At 44.1% G+C, this 12,352-nt stretch overlaps 1 protein-coding gene across 1 annotated transcript in view; it reads right to left on the minus strand.

Moving 5' to 3' along the window:
• Positions 1–9,724, minus strand: part of ntn4 (netrin 4) — a 30,466-nt gene extending 20,742 nt beyond the window's left edge. The window contains exons 1-2 of the mRNA XM_085436607.1: positions 9,256–9,724; positions 7,037–7,590 (exon numbers count right to left, since the gene is read on the minus strand). Coding sequence (XP_085292733.1) covers positions 7,037–7,590; positions 9,256–9,301 — 600 coding nt within the window. The 5' untranslated portion in view covers positions 9,302–9,724. The remainder of the gene's footprint in view (positions 1–7,036; positions 7,591–9,255) is intronic.
• Between the last annotated feature and the right edge of the window lie 2,628 nt (positions 9,725–12,352).

The following is a 12,352-nucleotide window of genomic DNA, read 5'->3' on the forward strand; positions in this document are numbered from 1 at the left end:
GGTTTGAAAGCCTCACCTTTACTCCTCCAAACATACTTGCAACTTGCTAAGGGGCATTTAAAAAAAAAAGATACTCATGAGGGAGTATGTGTATATTTGTATTATTTGTGCACCTAATTGTTGTTTTCAGTTCAAAGACATCACTCAAAGCTCATAATTCCCATGAAAATGTATGCCCATGACGAGTGTATATAAATGTGATTTTCAAGCCTCTTTGGTTCTTCAGGTGTATTTAGTTACAGAAGTGGATAAATTGATATCACTTATGTCACCACATCTGTTACATTAAAGTGGTTTGTTTTGGTTTCATTCATGTACCAAACTTTGACCTTCCACCCGGCCATTATTGCTCATGTCCTCACTTGGTAATGTGGGTTCTGTGCACTGCACCCCCCCTTTTACACTCTCTCGTCCATGGACATCCTTCAAATTGAAGATCCCTTTATGGGCTGCCATCTCCATGGCTACTGCTGCCACTGGCAACCATCGCCGCTGCTGTCGTCGAGATGAAAAAGTTGCTGTTGGCCCCAACTCTCACTATGAAAGCAGCATGTGAGTTTGCAGTGTGCCGAGCTGTCACTGATATCATTGTGTGAGTGGTGTGTGTTTGTGTGCAGCTGATTGTTTTTCTTTGGTTCAAGAAAAACAACCCTGCTGCTTGCTGATTGGCTGGATGACTGGCGGAGAGTGTGATGGGAGGAGCACTATTAATTTCCCTGTTGTTGGAAAAGGTCACGAGGTCACAGCATTGTGGTCCGCAATTAAGAGAACACGACAAATAGGATGAGGGGCGCTGGTCCGCGGGAGAGCACGGAGAGCAGGGTCAGACAAAGGCGGGGATGGAGATGCAGCTCCACATAACTCAGAGCTGGACAAAAGCCTGCGACACCCTAGCGACACCACGGCAACACCAGCACACACATGCACCCACATCGACATGCACATAAACATACGCTGACAACACAAATCAGCATCGCCTGGAGCTTTTACTACTGCTGCCCTGGGAAACAAATATTGACATTTATAGATATGCTGATGACACCCATGTTTATCTTAATCCATGATACACACAGAGATGAAGCCACAGTCTCCTCAGGTTTGTGTTGAGGATACATCCTAGCAAGACAAAAAGGTTTGTGTTCAAGAACCCTTTCATATCATCCTTTATTGAGTGGAATACCACGTGCCACTAGTCGACTCAAATTTGCAACCTCAAGCTCTGAACACAGCTCTGACATCTTATTACTGTTAAGTTAGCTGTTAAATTTGTTTCAGGCCCCAGTCATGCAGGCCTAGAGACTGGTTGGTTACCCTTTGGCAAGCCCCGGTTGATAGAAAAAACAAAATTGTGTTGCTCAACCGGCTTGTGGGTGTTTACTTCCAGGTTTTGGTTACTAGTTGAATTAGGGAAGTGGCTTACTTACAGTAATGTTTTTGACTTGAGTTAATTGCTCACCTGTCAACTGTCATTTGGGTTTATACTTTGCTTTATCTTTTTTGGTTTACTTACACAGCACAGGGCCACCCATCCACATACTACATGAATGACCTATGAACATAATCAACCTTTTGTTTTTTAATAAACTTGCTTTGCATATATGAGCTGATACACGTTTTGTTCATTTGAGCTCTACATAAGTACAGCTGGCAGAAATATGAGTTTTCAAATAGTCAAAAAGACCAGAATATATCGTTAAACCATGCATGTCTCACAAGATTCCTGTATCCAACATGACAGATTTGAGGATAAAAAATGTATTATTGAACTTACATTCGCAGCAAACATTTTAGAAAAAAATAAAACCAAAAAACCATCAGTGTAAATATGCCTGCACTGGCTGTTTTGGTCAGGGGGGGGGCAAACTGATGCGTAAATAACTTGGTTAGTCTGCATTAGTCTGCATGTAGACTGAGAGTCTTTGCACTTTGCAGGATATCAACTGTTAATACACTTATGGAAGCTGAAAGCCGTGCTGAAACCTCATACCGCACTTGGGAAAGTTTTCCACCTGCCATTAAGCTATGTAACAAATTTCCGGCTCTGTGAGGCGGCAGGTTCACTGAAAACCTTTCTTCCTGTTTCAGCCTGCAAACTTAAAGTAAGCCTGCCTTTAACAGGCCTAATTCCATCAAAGCACTGTGGACTGTAATCTGGTAAACAGGCACAATGGGCATTGATGGAAGGAAAAAGACGGAGTAGGGGGGATGGGTGTCTAGCCAACAGTACCAACATCCATCAGAGCAACAGCACTTCCTTCCCAGCAGACAGAGGAGAGGGAGAGCCTCTACTGTAAGTGTTTATCTGAAAGGGCACTGATGAGTGTGTGTGCGCGTGCGCGTCGGCTGGTCTGCGTCCCTCTCTCTTCCCTAAGGAGGTCAGTCTGGACAACAAACACTCACATTCTTCCAGCCCAGCTGACCTCATAAATAAGACAAGCAGCTCTGAATACACACTCTCTCTCTCTCCCTCACTCACACACACAGACCACCTTTTCCACACATTACAGGTGAACACGAACAGCTTTCAACACATGAGATGACATGCTTTCATGTTTGCGGGTGAAAGAAGAGAAGAAGAGAGCTGAGCATACCTGCTGCCTGTAATCGCTCCCAGCTATGACCCCCCCCTCCCCAAAATTCACCACAGCTCTCACTTATCTCATCACACAGCCTCAGACACTCACATGCAAGCAAAAAAAAAAACCAAAAAAACCACAAAAAAAAAAAAAAAAAAAAAAAAAACACACACCGCAATCACACGCATGCATACAATCAAACATCACTCCGCTGATGCGTCTGCTATTCATCTTGCTTTATATTTTAGCGCAGTGGCATTTTTTCATTGACATTTCTGTTTCTGAAGGAGGGTCGGTACTCTGTGAAGCCAAAAAAGTTTCATTCTGCAGAAATAATCTAAAACAGCAGTGGAATATTAATTTCTTTTGTCAATTTAAGTGCATTAAGCGCAACCAGAGTCCAATATGACATCTAAAAAGCTCCATGAAAGACAAGCGATGGCATGTCTGTTCAGCGGTCACTGACGGTAAGTGAGTTTATGTAAAGTTGATTAAAAAGTTATTCAAGTTATTCATTTTTTTGTGATAACAGCCACAATATGCAGCTGGACCCTCCTGAAAACAACAAGTAAAGGTTCCAGTAAATGTTACAAAGCTCAAATTAAATAAAGGTGTTATTGAAGCCTTGGGAATTTGCGTATAATCGGCGACGTGGTGTGGGCAAACCTTGAGGGTTTGGTCTATTCCAAAAAGTTCCCTGTGCCCCTCAGAGAGGCTGAGATGGTTTGGACATGTGCACAGGAGGGATAATGGATCTACTGGACAAAGGACGCAAAGCGGTTGACCTCAGAGGACATTCATGGACGTAGCAAAGGAGGACATGGAGAGGGTTGGTGTGACAGAGGAGGATGTGAGGGACAGGGTGAGAGATAGATGATCCACTGTGGTGACCCCTAAAGAAGGAGGTTAGGAATAAGTCACATCTTAGTGCATCCGTAGTGAAAGAGGACAAAACAATTCCCACACAAGCAAAGTGGCTGATGTTTTTCAAGCATAAGTGAAAGTAGGACTTTTTGAAGAACCCTTCATTATAAAAAAAAGTAAAAGCCGAATTCGTGATCTTTTTCAAATCAAAACTGGAAAAGAAATCCAAATCTGAAACTCTGCACTCATAGTAAGCAACCACTGCAGACCCATTGTGTGGTGAGGTCATGAATCCACTCACGCACGATGTCTCTTCTGCTTTGTTTACTTCTCTGCAGCCTGTGAGGGTGGCCACATGTATGTTACTGCCCCCTGAGGTACTGTTATCAATATATATTTTAACAGGTTTCTGACTTTTAATTGAAATAGTACCTGAGTGCAGGCCAACTATGAACATAACTGTGAGAACTTAGTATTTATGAGACAACAAGTGAGATTAGCATGGAATAAAGCTCTATATTCGTACAGTACATACATAAATAAGGCTTGTTGTCATGTCGTGACCTTGACTGTCAGTAGAGATGATGTAGAAGCAAAAACCAAAAGGTGCACAGACGGTGTGAGCAGCTGAGCAGCAGCAGCTGGTCTGTCAGTGCACTACTTAACCTCTTTCAACCCCAGGGTCATCAGTGGAGAGGTTAAAGGGCAAACAGGTCATGCTCCTAGCACAGGTTGCTCACCCAAACAAGCCGGAGAGACGCAGGAGACGGAAAACAAGCTGCTATTTTCAAACCTTCACGCACAAAAGGAGATGGAGAGGGGAAAAAAGACCTGAGAGCCTCACGGAAACACCTCAGAGTAGCAGGGAAGAGTCCACATTTCATATGAAAGCGCTGCAGGGGAGCCCGGCACAGCATCGGGTTTGGCATGTGCTTCAGCACACATCTGCAGAGCAGCTCCCAACACACACTGCTTCAATTAAACATCAATGGAGTGCAGGAAGCCCTCTCGTGCTACAGTCAAAGTACGCCTATTAAACACTCAATCATGCACTCGGGGAGCTTCCCCCCACCTGGCTTTCCCTCTGCTCGGCGTGCTGTGTGACTCTTGAATGTTGCGTGACTTACTGCAGAAAGATCTGACTTTGCTCCAACAGGAGGGGTTAAATGATGGAGAGGCTGCCCTTCAGGATTGGCTGTTAAGTAGCTCGCTTTACCTGTCACCCGTGACATCATTAGCACTTCATTCATGGAGGAAGAAAAAAGCTGCACGACGAGCAGGAAAGTCTGTCAGGCCTGCAGGTGTGCATCCGCGCTCCTTCCCACCTGCGCTAACCTGCTATCCGAGCAAGCTGGCGGTGTTTGGACTCGGAGGAAAGGTGGGAATTCGAGACCTGATACAAATCTGATCATCAAAACTGCTTCCAGAAAGAAAGCAGGCCAGTCGAAGAACAGTAACAGTGCAGCCTTTAAACTTCAAACTGTTGCTGTTATCTACCTGCAGAATTTTACTTTTTTCTGCTTCAGGCTGTGCTTTCATGAGGTTTCCCTGATTGACTATTTTCCTCTTGAGGCTGTAATCATTATGATTTCAGAAGGAAATGATCTACGCTCTAGGTCATCTTTGTACCTGCTGTGTATAAATTGGAGAGACCACCGGGTTGCTTATTTGTCAGGAACAACCAACAAAGAAAACTTTGGGTTTAAAAATGTGTTGGATTGTGTGTTTTAAGAACCAGATGAGACCACCAACAAGCCATAAAACCAAGGTCTCAGAGTTTCACAGAGACTTAGATGTCAAAATGTAAGTCGTGATGAGGACTGTTTTCAGTTCAAAGACATCACTCAAAGCTCATAATTCCCATGAAAATGTATGCCCATGACGAGTGTATATAAATGTGGTTTTCAAGCCTCTTTGGTTCTTCAGGTGTATTTAGTTACAGAAGTGGATAAATTGATATCACTTATGTCACCACATCTGTTACATTAAAGTGGTTTGTTTTGGTTTCATTCATGTACCAAACTTTGACCTTCCACCCGGCCATTATTGCTCATGTCCTCACTTGGTAATGTGGGTTCTGTGCACTGCACCCCCCCTTTTACACTCTCTCGTCCATGGACATCCTTCAAATCAGAGGGCCCGGTGGCGCCAGTGGCTGGCAGCCTCGCCTCTGTCAGTGCGCCCCAGGGTGGCTGTGGCTACAATGTAGCTGCCATCACCAGTGTGTGAATGGGTGGATGACTGGTTGTGTAAAGCGCTTTGGGGTCCTTAGGGACTAGAAAAGCGCTATACAAATACAGGCCATTTACCATTTGTAAACTGACTGCGGCAGGTGTTAAAATGGAAACACACAAATGCTAAAACATGTTGCCAAATATAATAATTTTCTCTTTCATGTCCAATAAAATGTGGCGTGTAGCGACTTTCATCTGATGCACAATGTCCAGAAAAAGCAAAATCAAAATTTAATTCCAGTGAGTCCCATCTGTGCTGCTGCAATCTGAAACATTAAATTTTATCCATCACAGAGACTGTAAATCCCTCTGAGATCTGCTATGAAAATAAACCTCACACAACCTCTATTTTGACATATACTCCCAAACTGGACCCCAACCAGGTTATAGAGACACTTTAAATGATTCTGCAGTCTGCTAGAAATGTAGCTCTGTTAATGCAATACAGGTGCAGTTTATGTTTTTTCCAAAGATTTATTTACTAGAAGGCTGTGAGCAGTAGACCCAGGCTGATAAAACTAAGAAGACATGGTCAGAGAGTCATTTCAGGACTCGGTGACTGAATTAAGAAAAGCAGTTGCATGTGAAAGGCACAGAGGAACCTTGGGTGCTGGTATCGATGTTACTTTGACACATCCCATCCACTTAAACACTGCAGCTCCAATTGCAAGACACTTCCCACCAGAAGCGAGCACATAACACAAGATACACATAATCCTCAGATCCCAATCCAATCAAGCATCTGCAGTATGCACCAGAACGAGCCCAATCAACAGCCCTGCCCCCAACGGGACTCCACTGCCAGCGCCTCAGTGCCAGACCCACAGGAAACCCCCAAAGGTCCATGCCCTGACGTTTCAGAGCCATTTTGGCAGCACCTAAGGGGATTTTTTTTTCTATAAAAGCTCCTGTGTTAAGAGGAGATAAAAAAAAATACCCCGTCTTTGAATACTGTGTAAGAGATATGTTTGGCTTCTCTTCTTTCCATTGCCGTTATATGCTGGGATCCTGGATCTGGAGCATAGTCAGATGACACATTCTGGGGACAGGAGCCAGTATTTTGGGGGTTTCTGGGAGAGATCCAGGCCAAAATGTCCCATTTCACGCATTTGTTTAGAAAGCTAAACTGCAGTCAGATGACAGCTGATGGTTCGGAGATTCCCATTTGTCTCTAAACTGCTTTACTGATCCCTACAGATTCTGCATGCTCATATTCAGAGATTATATGCAAATTAACCCTGCACGTCTTCCTGCTTTGTGGGAATATGGAGCTAGAGTTGATTTGAAATAGAATAATTCTTTATTCATGTTCAGTGTGACTGATGTCATAAAAACCCCTAAAGACTTGGAGCATCGCCTCACCTCTCCGCGGTTGCAGGGGTAGGCGCCTGAGTACTTGGACGTGCAGGTGGCGCCATCCTGGCCAATGCCTGCCTTTCCCTCTTCCAGCCTGAAGGCAGCGCTGCAGTTGGTGGCGTAGTACTGCATCATCCTCCAAGTTCTCCCGAAGTCCTGCGAGCGCTCCAGAGTCATGGCGGCAGGCCTAGGTGAGCGAAACACCAGGATGAGATGCGTGAAGTAGAACTCCGTCTCCAGGTCCAGCTGCACAGTCTCCGACTCCACCCCTCCAGCCGACTGCCACCAGGTGTTCGGGTGACGGAAGGAGGAGTCGGACATGGCCCCGGCCAGATGGGACAGGTGGGGCAGGCCGGCGTTGCATTTGGTGCACTTGGCGGGGCTGCAGGCCAGGTTGGCGTCGGGGTCGGAGTAGAAGCAGTGGAGCTCGCTGCCGTTGTTGCCACAGACGGTCTGCGTCAGCACCCTGCGACCCAAGGCAAGGTTCCCCATGCGGGGGTTGCAGGCGCGGTTCTCACAACGGGGGGCCACGCCCCCATTAAACACCACCTCAGACAGACCTGCAGGAAGAAGGTTTGCAGAGAAGGAACTTTACTATGGACTCACATGACACCATCCTCAGTCACTTTAAAGGGTTACTCCACCCAAAAAAACAAAAAAAACCCAACAACCCCAAAACAAAACACTGACCTTTACCAACACCTGGCCATGTAGGTGGGATTATTTGACTAAAATATTAAAAATAATGGTTCTCACACCATCATTAAAAGTAAAATTTCTCTCCCGAGTCCAGTTTACTCTGCAGAAAAACAATATCAGCAGTTTCTTTGGGACTATTGGCAAAAGTAAAATGAGTTAAAGAGAAGGGGAAATACTTTAAAGACCAGATTAAATCCAACCGGAATTATCTGCTTGGGTAGATATCACCCAATAAAGACATATCAGTCCATCTACAAAATTGGCCCCATTAGTGTAAAAAAAAAAGAAAAAAAAAAGAAGCAAAGAGCCTTGGATCATCTTGAAAGAAAATTAATATTTTTCTCAATTTTTCCAGTAAAACTAAACATTTTCCTATTATACTTAGATTTAAATATTCTGTTTGTCAAAAAGACACAATCTCTCTTTGTGGCAGTTTTTGTCCATTTGTGGTCTTTTTTCTCACCACATTCTGGATGATTCGCAGCTCTTTCAGTGGCATATTTAACATCTTTGAGCCTCTTCTGTCTGTATTTCTACCTGTTTTGCATCTTTTCCCGGTTTTATTGGGTTACTTTCACTTTTCCTGGACTCTCATTCGAACAGAAACCAAACAAAAACAAAGTGTGAAACTAAAGCTGGGCTAACGCTTTGTTTTCGGTGTCAGTGGACCAAAAATCAAACCAGCCAAAGAACAGTGAACAGACACACCTCATTCAGTCTGAGAGTGAGTGGGGCAGCTGAGAAATGGGCTGTGTGTATTTGTGTGTGTGTACACAAGTCAAGTGTTTTACCTCGATCGGAAATGTTATGCAAAAAGGATAATAGAGGCATTGTGCACCTGCCTGCCACGGACCGCAGGCAGCGTGGACTCTGACACAGATAAAGTTTGGCAGCTCGGGGACGATGAGCAGCATTCAGACGCCTTCCAGACGCTCTACAACCCTAACCCTCCACCCACTCCACCCCTCCGGGCAAATAGTGTCATCCCCACTGTGGATTTATTACTTTAAAACCTGGAGCCCTCTACTGCTTCTGTCATGTGCAAGACCTCACAGATAGGCTCACATTACATTTTACAGGATGAATTATTGCATATTTGCACTTTTTATAGGTGGATTTTCTTTGTTAGGCGGTAGATCCATATGAATTATGTCACAGTGTTGATGGGGAGAGAATAAATGGATGTAAAATAACAAAAATCACAGGTTTTACAGGAAATTGAATATGCTTTAATCAGAAATAACTCAATTATTCAACTATAAATCACAATATCTGCTCTTTGAAAGGGAAACACTGAGGATGGGACACATCCTCTATTGTTCTCTTTCTTCCTGGAGGTTAATATAAAAGCTGATTATGATCATCTTTCAACATATGTGTGTTAATTATCTTAAACCTGAGCAGTGAGAGGTTAAATTGCCCCAAATTTCAAGGGAGTTCTGCATTGCTGCACTTGCCACGGAGACATTGTTGCCCCAATGGCAACCCCCCTAATAAAATTTTTTTTTTAAAAACATCACACTGACCTGCATCTGAAAACACAGCCAGGCTGACCACGAACAAGAAAAACATATCTCCTCTGCTGTGGGAATAGACCAAGATATGTGGGGGAGAAAAGCGAGCCAGAAAATCCGCTGGAGTTACTCAGAAATCAGGGAGCTCATCCACAGTGGCAAAGTTTAAAAAAACAAGGCAAGTGCGCAGGGTTCAGCTCCAGTGTGGACTTTCTCTTTCACTCAGCTGCGATCCAACAGGGCGATGATAACTCAGCCGTATGAAGGAACAGCATGATCCCGGACGGTGTGAGGTGTCCCGTAGAGAAAGGAGGAGGGCCGAAGAGGAGGAAGAAAAGTGAACGGGTCTGCCTGGCTCGTCTGCTGCTCCGGGACCTGCGGCGTGGTTCATCTCCCTGCGGTGATCTGCCTCTGAGGGCGCACGGAGACGCAGAGGAGGTGCGGTGACAGCGCTGTGCGCCAGCTCCGCCTCTCCCTCCGGATTTTTCTGCGACTTAAAGGAACATTCCAGTTTGTGCTCCCAGCCTCATCTTCGCACCAGCGGGGTCCCGGCACGAGGACCCGGGACCACGCGGGGGGGACTTTATGAGGAGTTCAGGGAGTCCAAACTTCCTTTAAAGGCGCATTTCCTCACTTCTTGACATGCAAATTTGGATGCTCATATTAAATATATGACTTTCAATTAATGACTAGCATCTCAAACGCACTCCAACCTAAGAAAACACCAGCAAGTAGAAAAATAAAACACAAGATGAAAAAAAAAATCGGGAAACAAAACGGAAGTGATTTAGTGATTGTGGAGAGACAAAAAACAACACCAAAACAAACAAATAAACAAAAAAAAAAAACGTGACTGACGCTGTGGAAGTTTCAAGCTAACTGTAAACGGCTAATAGCAAACATGTACAGTATAACACGAGTCATGTGATGACAAAACACGCATTACCTGCATCTGAAAACCGCAGTAAACTAGAAATATGTGGCTTCTTTTGTGTTTTATTTAGTTCATTGTTTCAGGTCAACTACCCAACAATGTATATTTTACAGTTTTAACCTCTGAAACTGTGTTTTCAATGTTCACATCTCTTTATGAAGACCTACCTCACTGCTTCCGTTGGTGGTGGTGTTGAGAGGGTATGTAGCACCCAAGTGCTGATCAAATGCACTTGATTAACCAATTGTCAACAAATCTGAAAAGTCCTTCATAACAATGGAAGACAAAACAATTATTTCAAGTTATTGCTGCTAATGGTGGTTCCACAAGCTGCTGAATCATGGAATGTACTTATTTTCTCACAGGACTGTGATGGGGCAACAACTGCCAGTAAAAAAGGATTTATATGTTCAAGAGAGCTAAAAGGAAAACAAATGGTTTTACATTTGGCAAGACTTACAAAATGACAGTGGGAAACTATTTGGGCACAGAGGGAATCAAAACTAGAAGATCAGTCCAGGATCAAATTGTAGGCACAAAAAAGGAAAGCTTTCATATGCTGTAATTTGCTTTGAAGAGTCACCATTCTGAAACAGACTTAAGAAACTTGAAATTTTACCCAGAATGCAAAGTTCTCTATAGTGAATCATCAGAAATCAGATGAAAGTGAGGTGTTGCTGTGCATCACTGGCTTCAGACTGCAGCGATGTAAGACATGATCTGATTTTGGTTTGATGCTGTGACACTTTGAAGTGAGTTTGATGATTGCCCACCACTGGTCCTGACAGGGTTTGGACCCCCTGAGGGGACCACATAGACCCTGATGATGAACGGACCACATGAGTGCTCACATCCACATTTCTGACTAATTGGCTTTGGATGCAGAAGCTGCGTGAGCTGCTGAGGCACTTCAAATTACACCCTCTGGTTGCTCTGCCGACCACGAGCCTTTGTAGACGACATCGCCAGTGTCCATAGAAAACCAGTGAAAGATCCAGTTAAATACTCATCCTGCTTTCCACATCATTGCTGCCCATAAAAAGAAGAGGGGAGGGCCCCCAGCTTCCAGCCTGCAGGAGTGGCTTCAACAGCGTGCAGGCTGCAGGGCGCCTCCCTGTGTTCAGCAGAGGTAGAACGCCGATTTCCTCTCAGGCCCATTTGGCTTAAGCTCGACTGAACCCAGCACGGCTCTGGCTTCTCTGTCTGCGGTGTAATCGGACCGTGACCTGCTTTCTAAGCACCTGACCCTTGTCCAATAAGCAGTGAGCCAAGTTAAACTATCTCACCTGTTCACTTTGTTCTGCCTGTCCTGGTTCAGTCACCGCCCGCCTGGCTCTTTGTGGAGGAGAAAACTTTGTTCTTTTCTCACGGTTTTAAACAGTTTCCAGGATTTAGCTCCATAAAGACAAGAGAGATGTTTTCATCTTCTCAGCTTTTGGGCAGAAAAGTCAATGAACAAGTCTCCAATAATGCTCTGTGGTCTTCTTAAAGCTCTTTGTGGTCACTTTACATCTATTTAGGGCAGTTTCTGTTTAAAGTCATTTTATCATCTCCATTGTTGTTTTTGGGTCAGTTTTGGAGCTCTTTGTGTTGGTTTTTCTCAGTTTGTGCTCATCTTTCACTCTTTTTGTTGTATTTCTGGATGTGTTTCAGGTTATTTTTTAATCTAGTCATGTTGTGTGTCTTTCTAGTCTGTTTTCCACCACCAGCGCCACCAGTGAGCAATGGATGTGTTGGTTACACTGGAGGAAGATCATAACTTAAATTATTTAAGGGTTTGACAATTTTATTTAAATAAAGCTAAATTTGTAACAAAAAAAAAGAAGTTTTGATAAATGTTTAAATTGCTGAGGAGCTTATAGGAGTGTCATTAGTGTCTGCAGGTATTCAGACACAAGCCAAAGTGTTTTAGTGTTGCCTCCTCCCTCGCCTCCATCTGTGAGCCCTTTACTGAGCCCCCACTCAGTGTTCACGTTAGTCATCTTTTACTTATCATTTTACTACATTTTACTATCTTTTTGATAGTTTGTAGTCTTATACTACTTTTCCATCTCTGTGGCACGTCAAAAACTTTTATAGTCTAGTTTGAATGCCTTTATCCATCCATCCATCCTCTTCCATTTAGCCTTATGATGATCACAGGGGGCTGGAACCTATCCCAGCAACCATAGGGCA

The sequence above is a fragment of the Copadichromis virginalis genome, linkage group LG17 (genome assembly GCF_057382275.1).
Source record: "Copadichromis virginalis isolate Kocher_CV1m ecotype Utaka linkage group LG17, C_Virginalis_male_GT1.1, whole genome shotgun sequence".
NCBI classification, from domain to species: Eukaryota; Metazoa; Chordata; class Actinopteri; order Cichliformes; family Cichlidae; genus Copadichromis; species Copadichromis virginalis.